Here is an 18,681-nt window from a genome sequence, read left to right as displayed (position 1 = left end):
AGTGCAGAGCTATGAATTTTACTTTATCTGCAGTGAAATATACTGCTGCAGCACCCTCCCCAATCTGAAGCAGTCTCAAAATGGTGCAGATGCTGCATGTTCACTTCTTATATGCAGAGGGACTTGTGACTTAGCCAGCCAATCACACTAGCCCTCTTGTCTGAACATTGTGGATGGTTTATGCGCCCTGATTAACTGAAAGAACATCCACACATTAAGTTAAGAAAAAAACAAAAAACAATTTGCCGCTCCTCTGACATCTCCCACCCCCCCTCCTCATCAAACACCTCCCCCCGCTCATCATAGAGCACCTCTATCCTAGTCCCAAGTGATAAGGTAGAAGAAAAGCATTAGTGCAAACACGAACAGTTATCAAACAAAAAACTAATTTTACCGATCTTTGAGAAAAGTGCTCAGGAATCCGAACGAGAATGGACAAGGCTCGTGCTGAATTTGAGATTTGCAAACCTTTTTCGAACATGTTCGCTCATATCTAGTCCTGAGCCACTACTTCAAAATTCCTGGCACCCTGCCATCACCAGTAAGTGTGGAAGGCGTCTTTGAGGCAAACGGCATCCTTGCTATGAAAAATTTGAAAAGTAAAAACATCTTTTTGGTTGATTGGAAGGGGTTTAATTATAAATAGAGGCAATGGGAGCAGAAGGAGAATATTAATTCCCCTCTTCTTGTGAAGAGATTTCTTTCAAGCTTGGAAAAAGGGGTGTGAAAAGGGGGGTGATATTGTCACAGTTACTGGTTTCCCTGCACTGTCCTGGCACCTTTTCTCGACACACTTACCAACCCGACCCTTGGGCGCTTACGTGTCACCGGTTCCTGCCGTTGTATCCCAAGACATGCACATGCCACGTAAGTCTCCTGGGACTGCATGAACCTATTCGGTTGGGGCCAGCATGCCCTAACCCGGAAGTGGATATGGCTGAGAGGCACAAGGTATTTAAGGCATCCTCTCCCTATTGGAGGTGCCTGGCAATATGATCTATCTTTAGAGATGCATTACTAATTGTCTGATCCTGTTTCGTATGCTGAGTGTTACGCTGTGTGTGCTAACACGTGTCTGTATCCTAGTATCCACTGTGCCCGGCGGACCTGCTACATCTATCTATACCAGCTGTGCCTCCTGTACCTGCGATACCTGCTGCATCTATCTATACCAGCTGTGCCTGCCAGACCTGCAAACACGGTCAGTATCCTATTCCCAACCCCAGGGCTAGCTGTGGCAGTGCATTGACTCCCTGGAGTAGCACCTGGCAGCTACCTTCTAGCACAATCTTATACTCACCATAAGAGGCTCTAGTGAAGACGAGGTAGTCACTTAGTTATGCCCCTTTTGGTAGAGCTAGTGCTGCGGCCCAGTGAGTCCACTCCTGCTTCCACCCACGAGAATATCATAGCTAAAGACATTACAAGTTACATAAATTGTAATTATTTACTAAAACAAAAAACGTTTATAATCTAAGGAGTACTTTGCACGTTGCGACCTCGTTAGCCGATTGTAGCGATGCCGAGCGCGATAGTACCCGCCCCCGTCGCACATGCGATATCTTGTGATAGCTTCCGTAGCGAACATTATTTGCACTTACACGCACTTACCTGCCCTGCGACTTCGCTCTGGCCGGCGACCCGCCTCCTTCCTAAGGGGGGGCGGGTTGTGCGGCGTCACAGCGACGTCACACGGCAGGCGGCCAATAGAAACGGAGGGGCGGAGATGAGCGGGACGTAAACATCTCGCCCACCTCCTTCCTTCCGCATTGGTGGTGGAGGCAGGTAAGGAGATATTCCTCGCTCTTGCGGCTTCACACACAGGGATGTGTGCTGCCGCAGGAACGAGGAACAACATCGTATCTCCTATTGGTGCGACATTATGGAAATGTCTGACACACAGATCACCGATTTACGACGCTTTTGCGATCGTTTATCGGCGCATCTAGGCTTTACACATTGCGACGTCGTTACCGGCGCCGGATGTGCGTCACTTTCGATTTGACCCCGACGATATCGCAGTAGCGATGTCGCAACGTGCAAGGTACCCCTAACAGTAGACCTCAGAGCAGGAACCAGTAGACCATGATGTTCACCCTCTTTGTGTATTTTTCCTCCCGTATATTGGAATAATAAGCCATCAAATAATATTTTGTAGGCCAAAATTATAACAAACTGCTAATCCGTCAGTGGAAAAAGGGAGGGTTTCCACAATGGTTGTAGCTGAAAGACTCTAATAAAGAGATATGGCTTTTGTAAGCCTGCTTTACACCTTACGATACAGCATACGATATCGTATGCGATCGTAACCGCCTCGTTGAATGTGCCGCACAAACGATTAACCCCCGTCACACGTACTTACCGGTCCATACGACCTCGCTGTGGGTGCCGAACGTCCACTTCCTGGAGTGGGAGGGACGTTCGGCGTTACAGCGACGTCACGCGACAGCCGGCCAATAGAAGCGGAAGGGCGGAGCTGAACGGGACATAAACATCCCACCTCCTTCTTTCCGCATTGCTGGCCGGGAGCCGCAGGAAGCAGGTAACATCTGTTCATCGTTCCCGGGGTGTCACACACAGCGATGTGTGCTACCCCGGGTTCGATGAACAATCTGACGTTCAATTCTAGAGAAATGAACGATGTACGTGCGATGAACGTTTTACCGTTCAATCGCAATCGCACGTACCTGTCACACACTGCAATGTACCTTACGATGCCGGATGTGCGTCACTTACGACGTAACCCCGCCGACACATTATAAGATATATTGCAGCGTGTAAAGTGGCTGCAGAGTCAAAATAGACATTTAAGGGTACTTACACGCTGCGATATCGCTATCGATATCGCTAGCGAGCGTACCCACCCCCGTCTGTTGTGCGTCACGGGCATATCGCTGCCCATGGCGCACAACATCGCTTACACCCGTCACACGCACATACCTTCCCTGCGACGTCGCTGTGGCCGGCAAACCGCCTCCTTTCTAAGAGGGCGGTACGTGCGGCATCACAGCGACGTCACACGGCAGCCGTCCAATAGAAGCGGAGGGGCGGAGATTAACGGGACGAACATCCTGCCCACCTCCTTCCTTCCTCATTGCGACCGGCTGCAGGTACGAGGTTGTTACTCGTTCCTTCGGTGTCACACATAGCGATGTGTGCTGCTGCAGGTACGACAAACAACCACGTTACTGAATAGACAACGATTTTTGGTAAGTAAACGACGTCTCACATACCAACGATTTTTGCCTATTTTGCGATCGTTTAAGGTCGCTCATACGTGTTACACGCTGCGACGTTGCTAACGACGCCGGATGTGCGTCACAAACACCGTGACCCCGTCGATATATCGTTAGCGATATCGCAGCGTGTAAATGGCCCTTTAGACTAAAGCAGAATACGATGAATGCTATTTATTGACTATATGTTCTGGTATCACTATTTGTTTTAAGAGCATCTAAATGCAATGATTTCTTCTAATTCTTGTACATTTTGGGTGAATTTCAGGATTTTGTTTGGATTTTTTTTAATAAATGTGTGACGCCCCTGGACTAGTCAGGGTGTCACAGAGGACTGCACGCTCTTTACACTTAGTGCAGGACTCAACCCCCCATGGTTCTGGGTTCCTAACTTGCAGTACTGCCTCCATCAGCATCCAAAAATCCCAATCACACCTCAAACCACACCCTGTCAGACACACTAGTGGGCTGCTAAGCTGGAATAGGGCCGCCCACCTAGGGGTCAGGCAGACTGGTGGGAGGTGACAAGTGAGTTCTAGAGTAGCTCTCGAGCAGTGAGGCGTTAGGGGGAGCGTGTGGCTCCCTGAAGAGTTAACGGTGGGGTTGCAGACGGTGGTCTGGACCTGGAGGAGTCGGAGACCCGGTTGCGGGATATTGGGACTGGGTGCCTGGACTAGTCTTGGAGGACAGTCAGCAGCAAGTACAATAGCCGGTCTGGGACCGAAGGCACGGCGGGGTACTGGACCCTAGGTCAGGGAGAAGCTTCAAGCAACCCGGCAATTAAGCTGCGGAGGATAGGGCCTTTATGGACTGTCCCCACGAAGCTCAGAGATCAGGGGCACTAGCGTAATGAAGGGGATAGGGCTTTCCAACCAAAGCAATCCATTGAAATCCCAAGCGTGAGCTCCTGAGAGCACAGCTCCTTCACTCAAAAAAGTGGGGAGCGGGGCCCGAACAGCTTCAAGCTTATGGGCCACTTGGACACTACTAAAATTTGTGCACAGAGGCAGGCTCCGGACCATCAAGCAGTACTGCACGGGACGGATACCCGGACGAGCTCCCCCAAGAGGGCAGCGGCACCCAGAGACTTGGTTTACCCCGTTGTCAGTGTCTGCTTTTGTATCTGAGTGAGTACCTGCATTCCCCCTGCCCTCAGCGAGCCTGCGCTCCCTTGCAATCCCACCATCCAGAGTTCCGGGGCCTTCACTACCCATGGAGGGTAACGTCATCTGGCTGCCCCCCCCATTCCATCACCCCGGGTACTCCCACAGGCAGCGGCGGTACTCCCTGTTACCACACACCACGTGTGGCGTCACAAACTATATCTCCCCTGTAAATAACCACCCCTCCCCCTTTTGTATTTAAAAGTGGCCCCTAGCCCCTGGGTCCGGAGACCCTCGAGCCACGAGTAATCACCTCCGGATCCGAGTAGTTCGACTGCTGCTGTGGCGGCACAGATGCAAAACAAATCAACCTAACATTACAACTAAGATAAAGTAGAATATGCCACAGAAAAAAATCTTAGAAACTGGGATCAGATGAAGCATTACAAAGGTGTTATCATGTGAAGTGACAGATGTCAGATTGGAGAAATGGGGCCTGGATAGGAGCAGAAAACTGGCTGCAGTGGAAAGCCATGAAATAAGAGCGGCTTTGGTACTAACTACTATAGAGAAAACTGTGACTATAGACAATAACACATCTACTAAAATGACCGCCCTCCACCCCGACAGCCTTCACCGTCAGTGATTTAGTAACTAGAGGTGACACATCTGGAGTAATTACAGTATGTGGCTCGGGGGCTCTCGGCAATCCAAACTATTGTAGGGGCCAATATTTTCTGTCAGATGAGTTTCTTGAAGTAATATTAGACATTTATTTTCTGCCTCTCGGACTCAGCAATGGACGGCTCCAGTACAAGTTCTTATATAATGGACATTTGTAAAGTTCAGCAAAAATATTTTTCAGGCTCTTATGTGGCGCCCCTGAGGCTTCCATCGCCACAGAGATATTGCACCTCAGCCAGAGGTGTGGTATCCCATCCCAGGTAAGAATGGGGTCAACTACCGGTTCACAGACAAAACTTGCACACACCAATTGGTAGGCAAACACCGGGTCAGGGATAGTGGCAGTAACCCCCATAGATGTTTAGCTCATGGGGCCGTAAGTCCCATTTATTGGTCTCAATGGTGTGGGTGGGGCCTAGCCAGGGGGTGTGTGGGAGGAGTCAGAAAGAGTGAGTAGAAAAAGGGAACTAGGAAGTTCAAGTTTAGTCAGTCTGTCAGGCAGTGAGTGAGGAGGTGGGCTGTCAGGAAAGGACAGCAGATAGAGAAGGCAGAGATAAAAGAAGGTTCCTGGTGGAGATCCTGGGGTCTTGCTAGGCCCAGGTGACACCGAAAGAAGAAGAGATTCCAGGGTCACGGAAGGGCAATTGTCCCGTGACCTGTTCCACTAGAAAGATCGGGTGGAGGGATCAGGCTGCAAATCAGGGACGGTCCCTAGACTGCGGGAAGAAAGACATTTCCTTAAAGTGAAACCGAAGGCCTGGGAGATCGTTACAGGTGCCCAGGGCCACATCCCGCCACAGATCACCGGTGAAGGGAGCAAAATACGACTGAGGTCAGCCACCTTTGTACAGGCCCTGTGATGGAGGCGCAAGACAGTCCAAAAACAGTTGAGCGCTGGGAGACAGCCAGAGAAAGGACACATAGAGAGGTGAACCGGGACTGACCCCTAACCTATTCGGGATCGGCGGAGGTCCCTGACAGCGGATCCTGGCATTCCGTGGGTAACCGGTCAACGGCAGCACTGAGACCGAACAGTGAGTAAAACATCTTAACTGCAAGCCCTGTGTCGTCTGGTTTATCCTGCACCTCGTCAACAAACACCATAGACTTTACCAAGCACCAAAGGTTGCCCCGGGGTACCCGCTCTACCTGTGGAGAGCAAGAAACACCTCAGCTGCCATAACATCAGCCCCGGAGGTCTCTTCCAGCAGCTGCGGCTCCATAGCTGCGAATTACCACAGGTGGCATCACGAATCTTAAATAAACTTTATTACCATCTCCCCCAATTTCGCCACATTTAACTGACTCCACCAGGGTCACGGAGTCGGGACCCGCCACCGCTGACTACCCCGGACTAGTCCGACCCGACACCGAGTCACCTAAGGCCCTGGGGTGGGCGAGTCACTTACAAGTAAAAATATGAGAACTTTATGTGTTGATTATTATCCTTTTTTTTTAAATGAAATTATGCTAAATCCTGTGGGTGGGCTGCCCGGCCTCCATGTACCCACTGTGGGGTAATTCTAACCTCCCTCATATGTTACAGTTACCCTGTGCTGAACTTTGGCTATAAACGCCCCTATCAGCACATTCAGCAGAAGGGAGAGAAGGAAGATCCATCAATAAGATGCCGAGATTCTAGGGAGATGGAGTCATTGCTCTCAGTGGGAGAAACAATAAGAATCTTGTAGTTATGATACTTATTAATGGTGAACAAATTTAAAATAAATGATATTACAAAACAAGCTTTCCAGACTACTGAGGTCTCTTCATCAACTACAAGATTATTATTAGTTTCTCCCACTGAGAGCAATCAATCTTTATTCACCTGGTGAACACGGCACCAAACTAAGAATCTAGGACGTCACCAGCATCATTACCCTCCGCTTTCTCTTAGGGGTCCACCATACAGATTAGATTTTTCTTCCCATGATTTTCTCAGTTGTCTGCACATTCTACGTATGCTGTCATTTGGCTTTGCAGATTAGAGATCTGGGCAGTTAAGGGTTAACATATTCTAATTTCAGGGGATAGGATGGATCCTACCTGTAAGATCTGGCGGAAACAGATCTCACTCCAACAGAAGGGCGTCCAATGCCCAAAATAATGGGGACAGTTTTGGGTGGAGGAGCATGTGGTGGTCTAGCAGCAGAATGGTGACCATTTGATATGGCCGGACTACAACCCTGATAAAGCAGCCACAGCCGGTGACTGAGAATGAATCTGTGACTTCTCTGCATTTAGTGGTCACTACTCACCTGGGCGGTTATCTGTAGGAATCTCCTCTTTACACCGCTCATCACCCCTCACATATGTCTCTGTAGTATTAATATGGGTCAGATCTTCAGCCTGAAACAAATATTGTAAAAGTCACAGACAGATGGAGAAGTCCCATCTATGATCAGCTCTAATCCTGCCATCTCCACCGCTCTCATTACACAAGTATAACACATATAATACTGGAGGATAAAACAAGACTGAGCACAAGACCTTCACAGCCATCTACACATCATAGGGAGATTTCATGGCACCTTCTCTCCATCTACCTGATGATCCTGAGGAACATCGGGATCTTCTTGGTTACAGTCCTGTGGGAGAAGAGGACGGGGACATCTCTCTGGTGTTGTCCTCTTACTGGATAGACCTGGAGGAGACACATACAGGGACTGAATTAATTCCTTACATACAGATAATTATAGGCCGTGTGTATTTAGTCCTGTCTATTACCTGGTGATGTGAGGGGCTGGGGAACCTCCATCATGACGTCCTTGTACAGATCTTTGTGTCCTTCTAAATACTCCCACTCCTCCATGGAGAAATAGACGGTGATGTCCTGACACCTTATAGGAACCTGACACATACAATGATACCGTCACCCCCGATCCCTTCATAGCGTTACTGTATAATGTCCCAGCAGTGTCACCTCTCCAGTCAGCAGCGCAATCATCTTGTAGGTGAGTTCTAGGATCTTCTGGTCATTGATGTCCTCATGTATCGGGGGGTGAGGTGGAGGCCCCGGGATTGGGCTCAGGGGTCTTCCCCATCCCTCAGACACAGTGGCCTGACAGCGATCACTAGAGGTCTTCTTCACTACTGTGTAATCCTGGTTATGGAGAGACACAGTAAGAAATCTCACTCCAGACATTTCCAGAGTCCTCACCTCTCCAGTTCTGTCCATCTGTTATTCCCATAGATAAGAATGATGTAATGTGACGTCATCAGAATCTCTCACCTCTCCAGTAAGCCGGAAGAGGATCTCTAGGGTGAGGTGTAATATCCTCTCCGCCATCTTGTCCCTGTCCATATCCATCCTTCACGGGGCAATCAGGAGAATTCTCTTCTATAGAAGATCTCCACTGAGAGGATGCGATATTGTAGGGACCTGAATGGGGAGAAGATGACGATGTAACATCATAAAGAATCCGCTGTAATAATACAATTACTGGCGATAATAAGGGGAAACATATGAGGAGACAGAACATGTAGAAGCTGTTCACTCTTGTGTTTTATGGACTGGAACATATATTGAATTGCTGACTAAGACGTCTCCTCAGCTCCCAATCACTGGTTATTTTGGTCATTGCTTCTGCCACTGACTGACAGAAATCATGTTTGTTATCACCAAAGTAGAGATGAGCCAACCTTTGGAAGTTCGGTTTGGAGGGTATAGTTGAACTTTAGCTAAAGTTTGCTTTGTGACCCTGACGTGACCTGTACCTTAATGGAAGTTAGGAATTGGGCAGTTCATGTCTCCATCCACATGCAGCTTGCCATAAGCAGAACACTTCCAGGGGAAGATGGGCATGATTTTTCAATTTTTTTTTCTTTTTGTATGTGCACACTACATCTGATCCAACTGATTTTACCCCCAGTGCAATGCATTCAAACAAAGCAGCTTGCACAGGGCCGAGCATCAATCATACCCAAACACAGCACTGCTCGCTTGAGTGGTTTGCACTCGTAACTCGCTCAAACTTTGAACCCTGTTTGGGTGATTGGTCGACTGCGTAATATACACTGGAGATCAAAATTAGAAAACAACACACAATTTCCTAAATGTTAAGGTCATTGTGTAGTCCTATGTGATTATATCCTAACATGAGTAAACTCGCAGTATTCTAAGCTTATTTTATAAATTGAATTTATTCTAAAGCACATAATAAAAATGTAAATTAGATAAATGAAAAAGAACATAGATCAAAATTAGAGAACACTTTCCGCTACCTGCAAGTTATTGGTGTTAATCTGAAACCTGGTGTTAATTTCCTTAATTATCTGACAAACCCTATTTAACTGGCAGCCTAACTTTTTAGTTTGCACTGACTTTGCACAAATGGTGTGCTGCAGGTTGTCCAGATGAAGGCCAAAGGGGTGAGCCTATCAGGCATAGGAATAGAAGTTGGTCATTCCAAGTCTGTGATTTCAAGAATATTGCCCTTGAAAGACAAATGCAAAAGAGGATAGGATAATGCAGAGACTCTCCATGGGTAATCGTTTCAACACTGCAGCTGGAATTGCTCGCCAGTTCAGCACTAAACAGGGTAAGGATCTGTCTCGTCATACAGTGTCCCAACGTTTAAGAGCATTTGGACTGAAATCCCACTCTGCAGTGACCAAACCTCTCATTAGCAGAAAAAATCAAAAGTCTAGACTCACTTTTGGTGAGGAGCATGTTATGTGGACAGAGGAAAAGTGGTCCACAGTTCCTTTTAATGATGAAAGCAAGTTTCATTTATTTGAGTCTGATGGGAAACATTATGTTTGTTGACAAACTGGAGAAAGACTGAGCCCAAAGCATGTTAAGAAGCCAGTGAAAGGTGGTGGAGGAAGTATCATGGTTTGGGGAAGGTTTTCTGCAGCAGTAGTTGGACCTCTCATACAACTACATGGCAGAGTGAATGCAAGTGTGTAGCAGAACATTCTGCAACAACACATGGTTCCTTACTTGTGTTCATCACTCAATAAGCCAGCAACATCCATGCAGGACAAACCCCTCTGTCACACAACAAAATGGGTAGAGCAGTTCCTTGAAACAGAAAACATTGAAACACTGAAATGTCTAGCCCAGAGTCCCTGATCTAAACCCAAAAGAAAAACTCTGGAAAATCCTTGGTGACAAAGTTATGTCCAAGAAACCCACAGCAGTCAAAGAACTGTGGAAGAGACTGGAAAACGAGTGGCCCAAAATCACACCAAAGCAATGTGAGACTAGTGATGTCCTGTGGCCGCAGATGTGCTGAAGTCATTCACAGTGACGGCCTGTACACGTCCTACTGATTGGTGACTGTTGTTATCTTCAGAACATTTACTTATAATTTTTCTCTGTGTTAAGCGGGCTTTACACGCTACGATTTCGCTACAGCGATCTCGTTGGGGTCACGGATTTTGTGACGCACATCCGGCCGCTGTAGCGATGTCGTAGCGTGTGACTCCTAGGACCGATTTTGGATCATTGCAAAAACGTCCAAAATCGCTCCTCGTTGACATGGGGGTCCGCTGCCAGTTATCGCTGCTGTCGCAGGGGCGAAGTTGTTCCTCGTTCCTGCGGCAGTGCACATCGCTACATGTGACGCCACAGGAACGAGGAACATCTCCTTACCTGCCTCCGGCCACAATGCGGAAGGAAGGAGGTGGGCGGGATGTTACGTCCCGCTCATCTCTACCCCTCCGCTTTCATTGGGCGGCCGCTTAGTGACGTCGCTGTGACGCCGAACGGACCACCCCCCTTAGAAAGGAGGCGGTACACCGGTCACAGCGACGTCGCTATGCAGGTAAGTATGTGTGACGGGGGTGCCACCTTTTGTGCGCGACGGGCAGCGATATGCCCATTTCGCACAAACGATGGGGGTGGGTCGCATGCTAGCGATATCGGGCCGGATATCGCAACATGTAAAGCCACCCTTACAGTCATTGCTGTTTTCTAATTATGATCATCAGATTTTGGGCAAATAAAGGTATAATGTTGATAAACTTTGGATCTTTTGTTCTAGTGCCATGGCGTACCCCTTATAAAAAAACTTCAAATGTTCATCAGTGTAGATTACATTCTTTCGGAAAAAAAGCAAGTGATCATACATTGTTGTCTAATTTTGATCTCGAGTGTATATGAAGCCTCCCGAAAGATGTTGTCAGGGCAGAGAAGGATCCGGCATGCTGAATTTCAGAGACTGATCCGTTTCTTCTCCCTGGAGATAATCCTCCGCTCCTGGAGTTTGGAGACGTCTCTCTCATAGAGACCACAGGAAAGCTGGAGTGTTGGTGTGTATGGGGTAAGTCAGGAGAGAAGCCGTGAACCCAATGATGGTTCGGCCGACAGTTATCTCCTTTACTATAGGGAAAACACTGAGAATATAACAAGATGGAGATGACATTTCCCAGTGCAGAGGCTGGAATATCAGCAGAACGTATGTGACCGAGACAGACAGAACCGCCGCCATTATACCTGAGGAGCAGAGAGAGGAACCTCCCCGCCCCAAATAGTCTCAGAGCTGAAGGGGTTAATGCCCCCTGCCCCAGTAATGGGGAATATCCACTCACCTCCACCTGCAGAGCCGCACACTAGATATATGGCTGCTCTGTGCTTCCAGGACCTGTGATGATGTCACATGGAGGGGAGGAGTCAGGGGTCACATGATCAGCTCCTCAGTGTATGCAGGACTCTGCTGTGCTGGTTGATGGTGAAGTTTATGTGTGGGGTTATCAATCTTCTGCTTGAAGAAAGAGGCAAAGTCTTCAGCGGAGATTAGAGGAGAGGGAGGTGGTGCTGGGGGACGGAAGAGAGAGTTGAAAGTGTTGAATAGCTGTGTAGGGTTGTGAGATAGAGAGGATATTAGCGATGAGAAGTATGTTTGTTTTGCAGCAGTGAGTGCAGACTTGAAGGTGGTGAGAGACTTTGTATGCAATGTAGTGCTCGGTGGAATGAGACATTTTCCATCTGCACTCAGCAATCCTTGAAGTCCGTCTCAATTCTTTAGTCTGACTTGTGTGCCAGGGTTGCCTGTTGATTGTGTGGGTTTTGGTGTGTGTGAGGGGGCAGCTGATTTGAAAGCTGCAGAGATTGTGGTGTTATATAAAGTGGCTGTAGCATCTCCATCGTGTAAAAAATGTCTGCAAGAGGGAGAAGGGACTGAGAAAGTGAGTGTAAATCAAGGTGTTTGAGATTTCTGAGAGGGTGTGAAAGTTTGTGGAGGGAGGTTGTGTAATTTGGAGAAGAGAGGGAAGAGAATGTTAGTAGGTTGTGGTCAGACAGGGGGAGTGGTGAGCTTGAGAGGTCACCACTCCCCTGTCAGTTTATTGCAGACAGAGGCGAGCGATCCATAGAGCTCCTGCTAGAGGGATTCGTGGGGCAGGGGCTGAGTCAATGGGTATAAGGTTAGAAAGGTTGCGAAAATTAGTCACAGATTGTGGATGGCAGTTAGTGACTGTGGGGATGTGATGAGGAGGACCAGGATTTGGAGAAATATCTCCAGCAATGAGAAGAAGCAGTGAGAATGTTAGTAGGTGGGAGCAGGAGAGCCCATGAGATGGTTGTGTGTGTCTGAAGACAGGATGTAAAGTGGAAGAACAGATCTGAGGAGAGGGGGAGATGGGTGGGAAGGATGGAGTGACAGATGAACCAATGAAGTATTATAGCGGTGAAAGTGAAGTGAAACACAAACATTGTTTAAAGTGACTATGTATCCAGTTACCTTTCGGTCGAATTCGGGCCTAATTCATTATATCACACTTTTAGGTCCACACTTAGGGATCCACACACCGACAATGTCTCAACCGACAATATGGGCCAAATTTATAGTGTTGAAAAAGCACTTAGGTGGATCACAGAAGGGATAGGCTGTTACTCTTCCTGATTACTTAAATCACAGCTGAGCCCAGCTGTAGAATAGCATAGGCACAGATATCAAGGAGTCATAAAGAAAAGTGAGAAAGGGGGTTCATAGAGTGGTCATTTACACACATACCATATGCAGAGAAATCAGAATACACAAGGAAAGAAAGCTTCATGGGAAAGAGGAGTAGTTGTTACACATACCTGTGAAAAGAGGAGACACGATGATTAGATGATGGAGAGCAGAATGATGAATGATTAAGTGCATAATATTGATTTCGGGCCTAATTGATTATACCACACTTATAGATCCACACTTAGTGATCCACACGCCGACTGTCCTGATGAAGGAGACAGTCGATTTCTGAAACGTGTTGACCTGACCTGTATAAAGAATAAAGAAATGGAAAAATCAACCTCTGTCCTCTGGTGATACCGCGGAGTACACCCGATCTCTCCTCCTTCTTTATACATCTTTAGAAAGAGGGAAATATTTTAAACACAAATGGCATCTTTTTAAACATCATAAAACTCACAAGGGTAGAAGCCATTATCATACCTAGAAGGTGAAAAATGTTTTACTTGAAAATTTGTTGACCACTAAGAAAAATTCACATGGGGAGAAACTATATATTTGACAAACTGACAAGAAAACACAAAAGAGACAGTCACAGTAAAGGCAAGAAAGTAAAGAAGAAAGGGAAAGCAAGTTAGAATTTACATTAGAATCATAATATATACAGATACTAATAGACGTTTTTAAAAAAAACCTAATAAAAGCAATATTCCATGTGAATCGAACATTTCAGATTGATATATATATATTCAAAATATATTACAAATGCAAGTACACCCCTCACAATGTTAGAAATACCTTATCATAACTTTTCATGGCACAAGACTGAAGATCTGACACTTTGATAGAGTCCTCAGTGTACAGCTTGTTTAACATTGAAAAGTTGGTGTACCCTCTAATTAACTCAACACACAGTCATTAATGTCAAACAAGCTGGCAACAAAAGTGAGTACACCTTTAAGTGAAAATTGCCAAATTGTGCCCAAAGTGTCAATATTTTGTATGGACACCATTATTTTCCAGCACAGCCTTAACTCTCTTGGGCCTGGAGGCCACTAGAGATTCCCTGGAGCTGCTGGATCCCCTTCGTTTCCTCCATGATGGTGTCACAAATAGGCCCCTGCACAACACCGTTCCCTCATTAGGAAACACACAGCCAATCATTAAACCCTAGTCACCCCCTTAGGGACAGATAGACACACCAGTGGGCATGGCCAGGCGGTTGGTGCACGCCCACCCAGGGGTCTAGAAAGCCCAGGGCGAGAAAACCAGTAGTAAGCTTGAGAGTTCAGTGAAAGTGGAGGTCAGGCCTGTGTATCAGGCCTGAAGTAAACTGACAGGTACCAAGGTAGGAGCCCTGGTGCCACTGGCTAGGAGGCAGACGGTGCTCTCTGTCAGCAGGAGACGGGAAAACGGCTCGGTGGAACCGAGGTGGACCGGGACAGGGTTGTAGCCCGCCGGTACCGACACGGGGAACCGTCCCAGAAACCGTAGCACAAAGGGGGGTACTTGGACCCAGAAGCCAGAATCGAGTGGAGCTCGTTAATTAACCGACTGAGGCCAGGACTAGAGGTTCTGTCCCACCCAAAGTCCCTCATAGAAGACAACAGCCCACTGATTAGGGATAAGAGGTCACCGCCAAGGCCCATAGATCCCACGGGCCAGCGTCTGCGGGCACGGCTCCTTAGGCCACATCCAGCCGGGAGCGGACTCCTAAGTTTCACACTAGGAAGTCATTTCTACTTAAAGCAGTGCAGGATAAGGATAGAGACCACCAGCCGGGTGGGGGACCAGAACGCAACCGGCCGCGGCACCGGCCACCACCACCTTGGTTTACCAGAGACTTGTGTGTGTTTCTAACTGTGAGTACACCAGCACCTCCCTGCGGCCGCCATCCCCTGCCCGCACCAACCGGGTCCCAGGGCCACCATCCCTGCCCACGGAGGGGTTAACAACTCGCTGCACAACATCTCCCCCGGGTGTCCCATCACAGCAGCGGTGGTGTCCTACCTCACCACACACCGTGGGTGGCGTCACGAACTCAATACGGCTCAGTCCGTACATATACGACCCCCCATTTATTCGGCGTGTCCGCGAGACCACCGGGTCCGGAGAATCTCAAGCCACCACCCCTGAAGGTCCGGACCCGAGCAGCGTCGGCTGCTGGCACGGGGGGCGGCACAATGACATCATGGAGCTGATGGATGTCAGAGACCTTGCAATCCTCAACCTTCTGTGATGCACCTGCATTAACCAGGTGTCACAAAAAGAAGGTAACAGCTCGAGTCCAACCTGACTGTGCCAGTCACTACACACACACTAGCACACCAGGACATTTACACTTCTTGTACCCGGGAGACTCACCAAGCCAGATGACAGGGCTGGGCACTGTTAGATGACAGGCAGCCAACTAGGGATGAAGAGACCAGACCTGGGGGAGGAGAAAGTGAGTTGTGAGTTGAGGAGAGGAGTAAAAAGGAAAGGTGTCAAGACAGACCACAGACTCTTGAGACACATTGAAAGCATAAAAGAATCCGCAAAGACCCGAGTAAAAAGATCAGCCACTCAGAGGAGAAAAGTAGCTGGAGAGCTATAGAGCAAGCTCCAAGGACAGAGGGATCCTGTGGGGTGGACATCCAGGGCTCACAGTACTTTGCACGCACGGGGTGCAGATCCCAGAACAGACCAGGACTTCAAGCCATCTGTTAACTCTGCCAGGCAGGTGGGTTTCCAGGACTCATCTGCCACCACTAACGTCCGAGGCATCAGCAGCAAAGAGGGGACCGGGAGAAATTCCCTTAAATAGTCCAAGCTGCCTGCGGCAGAACCCAGACACCAGGAGGACCTCCAAGTGCTCCACTCCAGGGAGGACCCACATACACAGGAGTGCACAGGTGGAGAGTGGCACCAGGTTGGCTGGCACAGCCATCAGGGACACAGGTGCACCTGGGATCCAGTACATCCCCAGGGCGTGAAGCCAGTAAGTAAAGACAATCAAACTGCACTCGCTGGCTGGACTGACTTATTGCCGCACGCCTCCACGTTAGCCCTTCACCAACCCCTGGGGAAAAGGACTGCTCGCAGAGGACACCACCATCCACGCTGCCGCCATCCATCATCCTCAGCGGGAACCCACAGTGGCGGCCCTACTGTCCCTGGTCGCAGACCGTGAGTGGCATAGTCGGACTTTATTTTTATTTTCATTTAAAACTGGTCGACGATGCCCCTGGGTCTGGGACCCCTCGAGCCACAGACCGCCCGGATCCGAGCAGCTCGGCTGCCCCAGGGCGCGACACTTCCATTTGAGGAGGCCACAGAGATGCTCAACCTGGTCTAGGTGTAAGGATGGCAAGTGGGGGCTACAGTAGTCATCTTCACAGGAGCTGCTAGACCGCAGCGCAGCCTGTCTTTAACCCCTCGGGCCCTGGTCACAACTCTTGTAGAAAACAGTCCATTCACATAGACAATAAACTGGACACCAGTGTTGTATTTTCCACTTCCAAACGTTTCCTGTTACTTGTCTTCACTGCAATTCCGTCACTTTAACAGATAGAGTTCTTTGCAACGATTCCTCTCCACTCCTGCGCCCTATGGGCGCCGTTTCTGACCCCAGCGGGGTCCCTTTGGGACTTCATTACTTGATACACTTTTCTGGCTGACTGCTCCCCCGACTCCTTGGACATCACCAGGTCCAGTATCACCTGCACTGCACACGCCATACGCGGTGAGCTCACTGACTGCTCCCACGTTGGCTCCCACCCTATCATAGGGCTCACTAACCATCTGTCTTCTGCTGAAAAGGGGAATAGGGGGTTAGCTTCTTCTGGACACAGCCTCCGATCCCGTCATCCAGAATTCTGCCCCAGCGGGGCTCACTCTTAGGCCTCGGACCAAAATGGGAGGGACCCTGAGGAACAGCACAATCTTTTACAGTTTGGGCTCTTTCTTCTTTTCTTTATTGTGGTACACTCCTGCTCACTTCCTGATTGCTTGCCTTTTTATCTACCTCTCCCCTCTCTGAAGTTAACCCCTTCCTAACTAGGAGTCCAGGGGAGCAGTACCTTACGTCACACTGCCACCTAGTGGCCACACTACCCACATTAGGAATTTTAATTAACATTACAAGAACATGGATAAGACACTTCTACAGAGAGTAGCTGAACCTGGTACCCCCTACATAGGTCTAGCACCTTTGTCCTCAGTTTCTTTAGCAAGACAGTTGTCTTCTTGAGAAAGAGGAAAAATAGCAAGCTCGCCTGAATCGGTGTCCCATATGTGGAGCCTGGACGAATGCCCTGTGTGGCGTGGTGAATAGCTTTAAAGGAAAAGCTGCAGCTTTGACAAAGGACTTTTAGTCTGAAACGTATAGCTGCTGGTGCAAGCCCATCTTTGGTCTATGATGACTTAAACCCCCTCAATGGGATCAGCATATCTTCATCTAAACTTTATTCAGTTTTTTGTAACCTGGTTTGTAAAGCTGTGTAAATTAAAGTCTTATAATAAAGGAGAGCAAATAGGGTCTTAAGGTACCGTCACTCTTAGCGACGCTCCAGCGATCCCACCAGCGATCTGACCTGGCAGGGATCGCTGGAGCGTCGCTACATGGTCGCTGGTGAGCTGTCAATCAGGCAGATCTCCACAGCGATCAGAGATCAGCCGCCAGCCACCAGCGACCCGTGTAACAACGCTGTGCTTGATATCCATAGTACACATCGGGTTACTAAGCAAAGCGCTTTGCTTATAGTCACCCGATGTGTACCTTCGCTACGTGTGCAGGGAGCAGGGAGCCGGCTTCTAGAAGCTGCGGACGCTGGTAACCAAGGTAAATATCGGGTAACCAAGCAAAGCGCGTTGCTTGGTTACCTGATGTGTACCTTGGTTACCAGCGTCCGCAGAAGCTGGCTCCCTGTTCACTGCACATTCAGATCGTTGCTCTCTCGCTGTCAAACACAGCGATGTGTTCTTCACAGCGGGAGAGCAACAACCAAAAAATGGTCCAGGACATTCAGCAACGACCGGCGACCTCACAGCAGGGGCCAGGTCGTTGCTGGATGTCACACACAGTGACATCGCTAGCAAGATCGCTGTTGCGTCACAAAAACAGTAACTCAGCAGCGATGTCGCTAGCGATGTCGCTTAGTGAGACATGGCCTTTATCCGAGAGGTGGTATGGAAGAGAAATACTCAGGGTGCTCACCTTGAGGGGTTATGAGAGTCACAACCACTAAGTTCACATGTCAAAACAGCTTTGTAGCCCCAAGTGGAACCAGATAAATCGCATAAGAAAAGGTCAAATGCCGAGCTGCCGAAATAAGGAACAATCCAGAGGATTCTTTTCAGTGACTTTACTTCTACACGTTTGGTTGAATCTTTATCCTTTTTAAAGAAAAAAAATCACATATCATTGATATACTTAGTATATACGAGAGAGAGGTTAGCTCTAAAAGAACTTCAGTCTTGGTAGGATGTTGTCTTTAAGCCTCTGACAAAGGAAGAATATTGTTGTCTAGCCTATAGAAATGTTCAAACTACTCAATGACAAAAAATGTTACAAAATACTATTATGTAAAGATGGCTGGAAAAAGGAACGCAAATAGGGTCTTACCCAGGTGAGAGACAGAGGTTAAAGGGCTGAGAGAGGCTCACCTTGATGGGTTGTGACAGTCACAACCACTATACTGGTGTATAACACAGCTGCTTCAGCCTCACTTGGAACTAAACTCAGGATGGTGTTGGAAGGGTTAATGCCATTCT

The 18,681-nt window shown here is 48.3% G+C and overlaps 1 protein-coding gene across 1 annotated transcript in view; it reads right to left on the bottom strand.

The window, feature by feature from the left end:
* LOC142312968 (uncharacterized) overlaps positions 1 to 18,681 on the bottom strand; it is a 408,714-nt gene that overhangs the window by 46,024 nt on the left and 344,009 nt on the right. Inside the window, exons 5-7 of the mRNA XM_075351957.1 lie at positions 7,751 to 7,874; positions 7,570 to 7,667; positions 7,282 to 7,372 (exon numbers count right to left, since the gene is read on the bottom strand). Of these exons, the coding sequence (XP_075208072.1) occupies positions 7,282 to 7,372; positions 7,570 to 7,667; positions 7,751 to 7,874 (313 nt within the window). The remainder of the gene's footprint in view (positions 1 to 7,281; positions 7,373 to 7,569; positions 7,668 to 7,750; positions 7,875 to 18,681) is intronic.

The sequence above is a fragment of the Anomaloglossus baeobatrachus genome, chromosome 5 (assembly GCF_048569485.1).
Source record: "Anomaloglossus baeobatrachus isolate aAnoBae1 chromosome 5, aAnoBae1.hap1, whole genome shotgun sequence".
Classification (NCBI taxonomy): domain Eukaryota; kingdom Metazoa; phylum Chordata; class Amphibia; order Anura; family Aromobatidae; genus Anomaloglossus; species Anomaloglossus baeobatrachus.
Note: the sequence above shows the minus strand (reverse complement) of the source record. Positions and strands in the feature narration are given on the sequence as shown.